The 12,694-nt window shown below is 38.9% G+C and overlaps 1 protein-coding gene across 3 annotated transcripts in view; it reads left to right on the top strand.

Annotated features, from left to right (window-relative positions):
- Positions 1 to 11,738, top strand: part of gria3a (glutamate receptor, ionotropic, AMPA 3a) — a 44,594-nt gene extending 32,856 nt beyond the window's left edge. Inside the window, exons 14-16 of one of the 3 annotated variants that reach the window (XM_051893135.1) lie at positions 613 to 727; positions 8,516 to 8,763; positions 10,231 to 11,738. In XM_051893135.1, coding sequence (XP_051749095.1) covers positions 613 to 727; positions 8,516 to 8,761 — 361 coding nt within the window. In that variant the 3' untranslated portion in view covers positions 8,762 to 8,763; positions 10,231 to 11,738. Of the gene's footprint in view, positions 1 to 612; positions 728 to 5,276; positions 5,392 to 8,515; positions 8,764 to 10,230 lie in introns of those variants that run through there. The other 2 variants (XM_051893134.1, XM_051893136.1) reach the window with 2 other exon arrangements.
- Positions 11,739 to 12,694: the final 956 nt, after the last annotated feature.

The following is a 12,694-nucleotide window of genomic DNA, read 5'->3' as shown; positions in this document are numbered from 1 at the left end:
TGTCTTGTGTGTCAAGTTTTTTTTTTTTTTTAGTTATGTACGTTGTGTTAATGTTTTACCGTGTTTCTCTCTACAGAAATGTCACTTAACTTGTTAATTTACAGTCCATTTTTACAGTGTGATGCCTGTTGCTGTTGATTTCCTACACCCTTTTCTTTCCTCTTTTTATCTTCTCTGTCTTTCGCTTTGTGCTGTGATTGCAGTTCTGTAATGTTTGTGTTGTTGGATTGCTTTTTTTTTCTCTACACCAGCGCTGTTCTGCCTGCTGCCATGCATGTCATGCCATAAACTGTTTCTCGTCCTCCTGGCAACGGACTGTCCCTGCATCCTTCCCATCACTCACTAGCACTCAACTTCTTTTTCTTTCTCTCACTTCTTTCTGTTTCTCTCTGTCCACTCGGCACCACACGCATCTCACTTGCATACACGCTTCTGTCTGTACCCAGTAGCTGACGCAATTAACCACTCAAACGGTCCAACCACTTCACCAGTTAACCGGTCTCTCCTTTGTATTGACCCCTAACAAAAGAGCAACTGCCAGTTGCTGCAGTCTCATTAGATTTCTCACGAACCTGTCCCTTTTCTTACGAGCTATGTGTTTATCATTTGAAGAAGCGCTGTAAACCTGGCGGTGTTAAAGCTGAATGAGCAGGGCCTGCTGGACAAGCTGAAAAATAAATGGTGGTACGACAAGGGAGAGTGCGGCAGCGGGGGAGGGGACTCGAAGGTCAGCCTCAATCTCACCCAAACAACCATTTCCTAGCTACGAGTAATCGGCAAGGCTGTGACCTATGATCCCCAGCAACAGTACCGTGACCCTCAGGGGTGGACACGAGCAAACTGAGCCTAATGACCCGAGGACATTAGCATCACTGCGACGGCCGCAGTTACTGTCAGTGCTGCTAATGTACTGTTTTTTGGAGCTTATGTAATAAGGTAAACTGTGATCAGATGTGACCCTTTACTTGGCTAATGGAGGAAAGGAAGCAAAGGAGGAAAGGAATAAAGGCTCGGGTGGGTGGATGTGTGGAGCGAGGTCAGGGTCACCGAGAGCGCAGCTTATTAGGATGGTTAGGTTCTTGTGAACCTGCTGCGCGGGTAGAAACAAACAGCTTGTTCTAGGTAGAATAGGCTAGGCCGTCTTTGGATCTCCTCTGATCTGTAACATCAGATCTCACTAAATGTAGTGTTGTTTGTGTATACCAGGGCTCCAGGATTTAATGGCTATCAACAGAAAAAAAAGAGCGATGTATGGAGATCTAATAGACAGTGCAAACGAGACCAAAACTGCTCTGGAAAATAGATGTCTGTATTTTCTAAAGCACAGAGGATTGGATGTTTATTATTATGCTTAAAGGATAGTTCACCCAAAAATGAAAATTCTCTCATCATTTACTGTACTCCCGTGTTCCAAACCTGTGAATTTCTTTCTTCTGTGGAACATAAAAGATATTTCTTTGTTCATACAATGGTTTGGTTACCAACATTCTTCAGAATGTCTTCTTTTGTGTTCTGCAGAAGAAAGAAAGTCATACAGGTTTGGAATGACGTGAGGAAGAGTAATACGTACGTGTTTAGGTTGCAGTTTAGGCAAAGTTACATTTTGGACAATATCAACATATGCATTCAAGTTACTTTCAGTGAAGACCAGCAGTAATGAATTTGTTCTTGATGGCAATAATGGCAATATATGCACGCCACAGTCAGCTGTTATGCCTAATCACTGGATAAACCTTTTTTGCAGATTATTGGGTCAGCATGCCTTCATAGCTTTACCGATTGATTGCCTATTAAGGTTAGTACACAACAGACCAATTAGAACACAGTTTAGAGATAGCTGTAGTATTTTTCTGTTCTGAAATCATATTTTAGGTAATAAAATGTTTTTCAGTTTGTCTCTTATCAATGCAAAGTCTTCACAAATGACAAGTATTTATGCTGATATTGTCCAAATCACTATGCCTATGGTGTTTTCAAACATCTGGAGGGCATTAAATGTTTAGTGTCTGTTTGTTAGTGTTTCAAATTGCTGTTAGTGGCAAAAGAGAAGTGTGAAGACTTTGGCATCTTCACATCTATCAAAAAATAGTCAGATGACAGATTTTTTTTTTTTTCTTTTTGAAAAGACGCCATCTTTGGTCTTTGGCCAACTCCCTGCTACAAGTATGTAAATCCTTTTGGAGCCGCCAGCTCTCTCAGATTATTCCCCAAATTGGCGTGTAACCCATGAAAAAGCCGTAGCTCCCTTGTTGGTGGGATTAAAGAAAAATATAAGACCACTGGGACAGTCCTGAAGGGGCTAAAACATCACAGGAAAACGTGAGAATTCTAATTATACACTCCTAGAAATCAAAGGTGGAGAAAGATCTGGAGCCGTATTGTAAATGCACATGTTCATCTGCATACGAATGCACAAAACAAACAAGAACAAATTCATTATACTCTCACACACACACTTCTCAATTAATTTATGGCCACTTTTCTCTAGCCCCTGTGCCTGCAGAATGGTCACCCTGTGTTCAGCCTATCATGAGGGCAAGGCAGCCCCACTCAGTTCTGATTGGTCTACAAAAGCAAGTTCACCCCAGTAATTGGCTCTCTCTCATGAGTGGCGCCTGAGCTCTAAACTCTGAGACCAAGATGGCCGCCTAGTCCATGCATTGATAAGTTGAGCATGCTGGGTGGAGGGTGTCTAGTCTGTTATGACATCACAACTGCATGTTTCTCATTTATTGACCTGAGTCTGATCCAAAATGCATGAATGGAGTAATTCAGCAAACCCAGCAAGTATATTATACTATTAGCACACATAGCAAAATTAAAAACAGCAAATACACTGCAAATATACAGAACACCCCAACACATACAGCATAAAGCTTTACAGAGCAAACATACAGTACAGCAACAGCAGTGAAAATCCACCACAATACAGTAGGATATATTCATAAATGTAGGAATCAGGGCCCTGTTTTTCACACATGGATTACTGAAAAATCCAATTGTTTTTAGCTTTTGCCGATTTGACACACTTCTGAGCTCTTTGAAGCTCATCATAAAGTTCATGTGCGCTCAAACCTGTGTATGCTGAAAACAGGATTCAACCATGGCCACTTCATTCTGATGAGAGGACCCTGTTGATGTACAGTAGGAGCAATATTTAGTAATTTAGTAATGATTTTAAATTGGAGAAACCATATTTGTACAGTGCTGTTGCATGAATAAAAGTGTGGATTTTCAATGGGCTATATGCACGGAGCGTTTTTTAGAACTTCCGCATTAATATAAGCCAGCTCGAAAACTTCCGGCGAGATGTCATTTGCTGGTGTGTTGAGCATCAGTAGAGTAATACTTAGTTTATAATCAGAATATAGTCACTTAAATAATCAGGCATAGCATTAATTTAGTTATTCAAACGTAAGACGGCATAAAATAAATAAATAAATAAAGACGTACCTCATTGTTCCTCCTCGGCTAAATTCAATTCGACCATCAGTTTTCACACTTTTATGTGGAAAAAAAAAGCTTCAAAAATTAAATATTTATTGTGCACTTTAGATAGATTAATTGAATAAAATGTGTTTTTACAAGTGTGCCGAAATCATTGGTCTTGCGCCGCACTGACTGACAACTGCTGTGATTATAAAGGGAAAGCGCGGTGCTCGCTTTCTGGCATGAATCACAAGAAAAGTTATTGTTTTTCTTAAATTTTTTTTGAGTACTTCATACTTCACATTGACAAAATGTATTTTTAAACCTAGTTATTTTATAATGTTTAATATTTAGTCAAAAACGAAGTGAAAAACGTTTAGAGGAAATGGCTGATATATGCGCAAATAAATGCTACTTTGCCGCCACCTGCTGGTTAAAGTGGTAATTATCGTCTTTTTTATTTTTAAAAAAGTGTTTTCTATCAAATGTTGAATTTCCTACACTTTGAAACGTTCGGTTTTACAATGGGGACAATCTCAGAAGGATGAATAATATTATTATAATATTATACAAATAATGTTTGTGGTCATCACATGCTGGGGGAAAAAATGCGTGTGAGTGTCTAATTACAGACACGGCGTTTTTAAACTGTCCGAATAGCTTCGTCTTTATTGCAATCAGTAAAACTGGTTTATTGGCAAATTAGGTAAATGTGATAAGTGCATTAAAATATAAATACAACATTAAAAAGTCAACCATTGATGGTTTTGTGTCAATGTACAGCGACTACAGAATGAACAGCTAACAGGTCACCGGAAATGCCCGAGCTGGCTTAACGACAACCAGGAAGTAACTGTGCATATAGCCCATTATAATATAAGTAAACACAGTAAATACGAGTTGAATGTACTCAAGCGTTAGGTCCATCTCTGCATAAACAGATCTCATTCTTTCAAGGTATTATTCGTCGGGTGTCAAACCATTCGAGGTCTGAAGCTGGCTTGTGTTACGGTGGTAAGTATGGTATATTTGCTTTGCTGGATTACAACTCTCATCATTTAGCAGAAGGAAAATAAACTGAGTTTCCCAGCAGTCCTGCTGATGGCATACTAACATCTTACAAACTGAAATGCCCAAAAGGAAGAGTAACATCATTGAGCAGTAATGTTTCCATTATTTTATCTGATTTCATTTAAACAAATGATTTTTTTTTTTTTTTACGAATAATATTTGCTATAGGATGCATTATGCAAATATCTACAAATGCCCCCTAATATTAATATTCTGTTTATTATTCATGTGCTGACTTTCATAAGGGCTTGGTGTTTTCGTTTGTAAGATGTTTGGCTTCAGCCCTCACCCACCACAGACCGGTTCCCCTTCTGACTGCTGGGTCCTGTTTGTCTGTTAGTCAAGTAAGGGTTTTTTCTCCCGATGGATCCGGCTTGCTGAATACTGGGTTAGAAAAGTTGCATTCACACCACAATTACAATAACGAAACTCATCTGCCCAATGCTCTTTGTAATTATGCTCTGTTTGGCTGTGTTACCATGGTTACTCTCTCTGCCTCTGTTGGAACAGTGAGTGCCGATTACTCAAAGCGATAACAGTAGGTAGCACTGCCAGGTCAAAGGTCAAAGGTAACACTGAGGCTAGCCCTGCCTGCATTCCCTCTCTCTCTCTCCATCTCTCCCTCTCTTATTCTTTCGCTGTCTGCGATATCAACAGCACAAGGCCAGGTGTCCTACAGTATCGCTTTGGTTAACAAATATTCGGTAGGTTTAAGTTTTAATAACATAAAATAACATAATGGTGCCATGTTATTTATGTTATTTCCCCTCGTGAAGAACTCCTGTAAACCTTGCAGTGTTGAAACTCAGTGAACAAGGCATCTTAGACAAGCTGAAAAACAAGTGGTGGTACGATAAGGGTGAATGTGGGACCAAAGACTCTGGGAGTAAGGTTAGTCTGCTCACTCATTTACAAACAAACATATTCATATTCTACAGACATCATAACAACAAGCCTTACTGGTTTTAATGGATTTAGTGGATTTGGCTCCAGCTTGATTCACTTAATTTTGGCCCCTTCTTTTGAAAAGCATCTTTACATATGTAGCGATTGCACATCATTTAGCTAAAAAAAATCCTTTAGCATTAATGAGACACCCACACACACACACACACACACAGGAGGAGATATGGCAAATTAAGAAAGCATTTACGAGTGTACCGAATTCATTCTCTTAATGATGTAGTAATTAAGTGTTACATAAAAGTATTTTGTAGTAAGCATTCATAACAGTGATTTAGCAAATAAGTATTTCATTAGATTTTTCCTCTTCTGCTGCTGTGACATGGCCTCGTTCTCAATATTGTGTTTACTGATTCGTTTATTATTTGTTTCCAGGCAACATTCATAGACATTAATCATCAGTATGAACATTTAAAAGAAGGACAGTCACTCAGAAAGTATTTCTAATTGGCCAGATAAAGGGAGTAAGTGGGAGTCTGAATGCTATATAGTATGTGAAGATAAATACATTCTGTTTAAGTGAATGTATGTACCTGGGACATATCCTTGGTCATTTTATTTCCGGTCCTGATTGAGTTTATGGGACTGCACAGTGCCCCCTGTATTAGCCAGTGGCATCGGTTTAATAGAGACCACGTGCAGAAGTGCGTGTTTGCCTGGAGACTCTAGTTGCAATTGTTTTATCACAATTCTCAATGTAATCCAGTCTGATGAGAAAGTTAATTAACTCTGAAAACTTGTCCCATGTGCATAAGCACAGCAGATCTGTTACGAGGCTATACCACTGACTATATGGGCCTGTAACCATGGTAACCGTATTCAGGGGGGAAAACAGGTCTCTATCTTTGCATTCAAGACAGTAATGCTACACTCCCAGTCCTCTGTTGCTATGGTGCCCTTTCACAGGCTTCTAGTGAAGACAGACCATGTTTGTGTTGGTAGACAGTCAGGCTGGTGGTCACAGCAGCAGAACCGAGTCCTGTTGAGGCTTGTCTGTGTTTTGAGGTGTGGCGTTGGTCGCATGCAGGTGTCTGTTAATGAGTTTTGAAGGCTGTGAAGCTTGCAGAAGTAGTTCAGAGAGGGGAATTGCCATAGTAACATCAATATTCTTCCCCCCTCCTTTTCCTCTTCCTTACTTCCTCTGTTAAGATGGCAGACCGAAGAAGCCAGAGGATTCGACTGTAGCTCTCTGATGGCAGCTTATTTGTCATGTTTCTGTACTGACTCAACTTCACCTCTAGAGGGGGCAACAGGCTCAGAGCTGGCTCTTCAAGCGTCTGTGTGTGTATGTGTGTGTGTGTGCGTGAATGAGCAATCTATTCCAGGGCAGTGTTTCACTGTCTCTCTGGCCAGTAGAGTGAAGGTATGAGAGGAGAGAGCGAATAGCTTCTTCCTCTCTTGAGCTGCCTGAGCTTTTAATCCATTAACCTTTGACCTCTGGGCACACTTCATAATGATTTGATGCCCTTTTGAATACCGCCCTCAAGCACCCCTTTTTATTTAGTTCATCTTCTTTCCCTCCAAGCAAGTTGCGTATGGTACGTGTGAAATAGGGCTTGCACGGCTATTCGTTTTTACTAGGCAAAAAGTAGTCTGTTTACCTTATTTATATGACTCACCATCAGCAGTTTTTGCTGTTTCCGGCTAATTCTGCATTAATGGAGGGTTTGCGAGTGCAGAGAAAGTCTGCTCGGCTGAATCAGGTGAGAAATTGCCCTTTCCAGATTAATTTTACCAAAAAAAAACAGTCACGTCTCTTTCACTTATGGTTTCTGTCAGCCTTTGAGTGCTACTTAATTTAAGTTCACTTAGTTTCATAATGCTTTGTAATAAATTTGGCTTGTATTTGAACTCAAAATGAACCATCTCAGATGTCTGCAGCACTTATGTAATGTTCACATATTGCTTTGTGAAAGTAAACCACTCTGTCCAGATTATTTGAGCATACACTCTTAACTGAGGGCCCAAAAGGGATTTAAAGGTACACTATGTAACTTTTAAACTGCATGCATTGTGAACATTGTTTAGGTTGAGTCACGTATTTCATCATGCTGTGCAGATGAATAACGTATCCTACTGCTCATAAAATATTCACTACTAGGCTTAAGAAATATAACAGTTTAGATGGAAAGTATCTTTAGCTGACTAGCTGAAGACGTTACTGTAAACATGGTACTTCCTTGAAAATAAATTCCAGCACAGCTCTACAGCAACCATAATGAAACTACTCTTCACAGTAGATAATGCTTTACAATGAATTCTGTTAGAGAGCTACATATGGTAATTTATCTGTGCAATAAAATACCTTACTCACCTGTTGAATAATAAAAACGCCATCTCCGCATTGCTTTTACAACATTTCAAATCCCTCAGCTTTCGCCATCTCTTGATTCCTGTTTATTACAAGCTCTTTTTGCAAACAGAAGCTCCTCTATTCTATGTTCAAAAAAAAAAAAAGCTAAAAACAACAGGTGATTCCCCAGAAGTTCAAGGTTTAGCGTGCTCCATGTCAACCTTTCTCGCTCGTTTTTGTGGCAAACTAACCTATGCCACTCCCACATGCGTCAAAGTAGCCGGAACAACTTTTCCAGATATGACGAGGCACATACGAACACATACGAAGTGACATAAATACGTAATTTCGCACGAAAGGCATCCCGCTCAGTCTAAAATGTAAACACTTACAACGGGCTTACCATAGTGAATCAGGGTAAGATAAAAACACGTTTTGGAAGAGTTTTGTTAATTTTGAACAAAATAATTTCCAGATAATTTGAGCATACACACAAAAATGTTCCTCCTGCTGTCTAATGTATATAGAGTTGGTGCAGTCACTGACAAGTTGACGCAGACCCGAGTTGACTAGTCGTGCAACCCCTGAGAGCGAAGAGAGTGAAAGTGAGGATATGCTGATGTGTGTGAGTGTGTGAATGAGTGCATGCTGGGTTGTGAAAGCTTGCATGCGTATGTTTAAGTCCTTTATTAGTTATTGTATAGTGGTTTGGTGAAACAAGTATACTTCTTTTGTACTAACTGTGTCTTCCCCCCACAGGATAAAACCAGCGCGCTGAGTCTCAGTAACGTGGCAGGCGTGTTCTATATCCTGGTGGGGGGTCTGGGTCTGGCTATGACCGTGGCTCTGGTGGAGTTCTGCTATAAGTCGCACCAGGAGACCAAACGCCTCAAACTTGCCAAAAATGCCCAGAACTTCAAACCAGCTCCTCCGTCCACTGCACAGAGTTTCACCACATACAGAGAGGGCTATAACGTCTACGGAACAGAGAGCGTCAAAATATAATGGTTCGTCCAAGGCTGTTTTCTGTGTATGTTTTGAATGTTTGTTAGTGAGTGATACCATTTCTTAAAAAAAAAAATAAAATGATTAATGATGGTCTACTTCTGATGAGTGATAATATCAGAGTTGGTGTTCAGTTCTGAGGTAAGTGAAGTTTTTAAAGCTGCTGTAAGCAATTTTTTTTTTTTTTTTTTTAGAATAGACTGTCCCTGCTATCTGACAGATATCACTAAAGAAGAGTTGTTCTGAGAAATCACACATCTCTCTGTAACTGCCCTAGGCACTGCAAACATAAAAGAAGAATCTGAGCGTGGTCTGGTCATGTTAGCCCAGTCAGCAGAGTTGGGGCGTGTCATTTTGTAATGATTTATACTACCGCTCAAAAGGTTGAGGTCGGAAAGATTTTTAATCTTTAAGGAGAAGTCAGCAAGACTTAGACTTAAGTCTCTTATACACACCATGGCTGCATTTATCTTCTCAAAAATGCAGTAAAACAGTAATATTGTGAAATATTATAACAATTTAAAATAATTCTTTTCTATTTTAATATACTTTAAAATGCAATTTATTCCTGTGATGGCAGAGCTGAATTTACAGCATCATTACTCCAGTTTTCAGTGTCACATAATCCTTCAGAAATCATTTTAATATGCTGATTTGGTGCTCAAAGAAACATTTCTTATATTATCAGTGTTGAAAACAGTTATGCTTCATATTTTTTGAAAGCTGTGTTTTTTTTCAGGATTCCTCGAATAGAAAGATCAAAAGCATTTAATTTAAATGTCTTTTGATTATTTTAATCCATCCATTAATTTCTTTAAAACATTTTTTACTGACCTTACACTTTTGAATGATAATGTATATAAAATAAATAGTTACTCATATGAAAAAGTAACCATATATAAAATAAATAACTACAAAATAAATTGTGATTATGTAATTTGAGATACTTGTAACTGCATTTTGCCAGTAAGAGAATTTGGCCAGTCATAAAACTTGAAGGTGCCTCTAAACCTGTCACATAGGAGGTGCTCTCTAATTCAATGCTTAAACTGCGGTCACATTTACCATTGTTCAGGGAATTTTCAATAGGAATCCATGCGATCAGGAATGTTGCACAAGAGCGAAATATTTCCCCATTGCAGATTTTGCATCAGGTTCAAGTTGGTCTAGCAAATTTGCTTGAAAGCTGCTTGGTTTGAAAGTGACTTCTCTGTGAGCTGTGCTTTATACAATATTGACAATAGACAATGGGCCTTTTGCCCGTAAAATTTAGCTGAAATTTTGAACTTTTAGTCTGGTGGTACTTACAGCAGCTTTAAGTTTGTGCCATGAATCAGGTGCTCCATTTCTTCAAACTTTCTGCATTTAGTTTAGTGACTTTGGTGTCAGTGAATTGTGTTATTGTCAAAAGAGTGTATCTTCCTGCAAGTCTTAAATGGTTTTGGGCTACTGTCTTTTCTTATTCTCAGATTGGAAGCCTGTCCCTTGCTGATCATGTCGTATGCGGCATGGGATAGACTCTCCTTCTCTTTGAGTCGACTGTGATTCCCTTTAGAAAGTGGACACGCACCCAACCAAAACCCATCTCACCGGAACATTTGTCTTCTCGGCTCTGACCACAACCTGAACCAATAATCACGCGACAGACTATCGGATGGACCAAACACCCGCCCACCCTCTCTCAGTGCCTTACTGAACCAGTGGCAAAACAACTAAACACGCAGGCCATCTCACCAAAGTCCTGGAGATGTCCTGCTGGGTGCTGGGTCTGAAACCATATTTCAACTTATTCTTATTATGAGAGGGAAAGACGGTGAAGGAGGGAGGGAGGGAGAGATAGACACACACACCGAAGAGAGGATTGATTTGGTTGATCTCATGATCAGTGATGACAGTGTTTAATGAGTGACAGTCAGCTTGTTTCCATGACAACTCCTACCAAAAGGAGTTTCTGCAAACAAACATTTTATGCAAACTGTAGGAAATATTTTTGAAGTATTCTGCTCGTTAATTTGTTTGTGCTGTGATTCTGTGTCCTCATCAACATAATTATGTTATGAATAATGTAAATAATAATTTCAGATACATTATGGCATCAGAGAACTAATGCAAACATTGTTTTCATTTCACATTTTACAGTTTATTTAGATTTTTTTTTTTACTTTAGCTGGAGTGAATTCAGTCTGTGTGCGTGTGCGTGTGTGTGTGTGTACGTGTGTGCGTGTGCGTGCGTGCGTGCGTGTGTGCGTGCGTGCGTGCGTGCGTGCGTGTGTGTGTGAATATTTCCCAATTTTCTGTACTCAAAACCCAACAAGGGTGGAAGATTCTTAATTGTTATTGCCATATTACTTTATTATTAAACATAGGAGATAAATGATGACAGCACATTCATACAGCATCTGCAACAACAACAAAAAATGTTCATATTATACAACTATCATACTATCATACATCAGTTCTTTTTTGAGTCGAGCTTAGGAAACAACAGCAAAATGTTTAATAGTTTGTAATAATTACTTTTATTTAGTTTTAAAATACTTAAAAAATCTGCGATTGTCACTGAGGTATGATATCTGTTAAACTGATAAAAAAGAAAACATGGATCTTTGATTTTATAAATCCAGATAAAGCCACTCTGTTTAAATTCTTAACATTTGTTTAGATGGTAAAATGCATATTTATTTTGAAGATTTTATATAACTGACTTCTGTATGATTTCTGAGTGAACTTGCATGTACAGTAAGGATGAAAACTGCTTTCCCCTCAATAAAGCCTCCCTTGACATGCCCTTCTTCCCACCCCTCTCCTATTCCACCACCTCCATTCCTGGTTAATAATGATAAAAAAGAAAGAATAGAAAATTATGAAATGGTCAAGATACATCCTGACGTAAACAATAGTCTGTCCCTCTGCATGACTGCATCCAACTCTTAAACATTTAAGTATATTTTGTAAATAAAGACAGATTTAAGACAAATTTCTACTGAGTGATGTGTGATTTGAGCTTCAGAAGCTGTGCTTGTACTCGTGTTCTTTTTTTGTCACTGATGCTTACATTCTCCAAGGAATTTCTGTTTAGAATTGTCTTACTTATGGTTGTCTGTGCACATTAGGATGATAGGAGTATGTGTATATAGTATTGCAACGTTAAAAAACACCTTTAAGTCATCTTAATTTTAAGTCATCTTTTATCAGGGCCGACAGCTTCCCAGCAGGAACTCTGCACAGCTGAATGACATGTTCCACTAAACCACAAAAAGACCATAAAATAATGTCAGAAGTTTTGCATTCTAGTTTAGTGTTGAATGAAGAGATGATCTTATTTATAATAACTCACTTACAAATAACCCTCATCACAATTGCAATACATGCCACCTGCTGAGCAAATGAGCACCTGCTGTGCATGTAAATGTAGTACATGCTGCACAGCAGCAGCTGACAGTTATACAGGTTTGTGTAATAAGAGATTAATGGTGAATGCTTTACTGCAACTGAGCTTTATAACCTAGTCCTACTTAATTCCTCTGAAGGTTTACCAATATGAAGGCAGGTGTGGCGTAGCGGCAAAAGCCCTGGTCTGGTCACCAGAGGGTTGCTGTTTGATCCATAGAATCATCATTGTTTCCTTAAGACCTTCAGAAGGACTGTGCCTGTATTAAGTGTGAATAATGAGTGGATAAAAGCGTCTGCTAAATTGCTACTTCTTTACAAAGAGCAAATGTAGTGTTTAACATGCACAAACGCAAATGTTAAAAAGACTCCCCACTGTCTCTTTTATTTTGTTTTTATACAAGTTTCTAGATTTATTCTCATTGCAGCAGCTCTGCAAACTGATATTACGATTTTTATTCAGATAATAAATGGTGATGCACCCGCCACACCCCACTAATGCCATTACGCTCTCATTTCCCCATGACTCAGTGGTGTTTTCAT

Source organism: Ctenopharyngodon idella, chromosome 5 (assembly GCF_019924925.1).
Source record: "Ctenopharyngodon idella isolate HZGC_01 chromosome 5, HZGC01, whole genome shotgun sequence".
Lineage (NCBI taxonomy): Eukaryota > Metazoa > Chordata > Actinopteri > Cypriniformes > Xenocyprididae > Ctenopharyngodon > Ctenopharyngodon idella.
The sequence above is the reverse complement of the archived record's forward strand: the minus strand, read 5'-3'. Positions and strand labels throughout refer to the sequence as shown.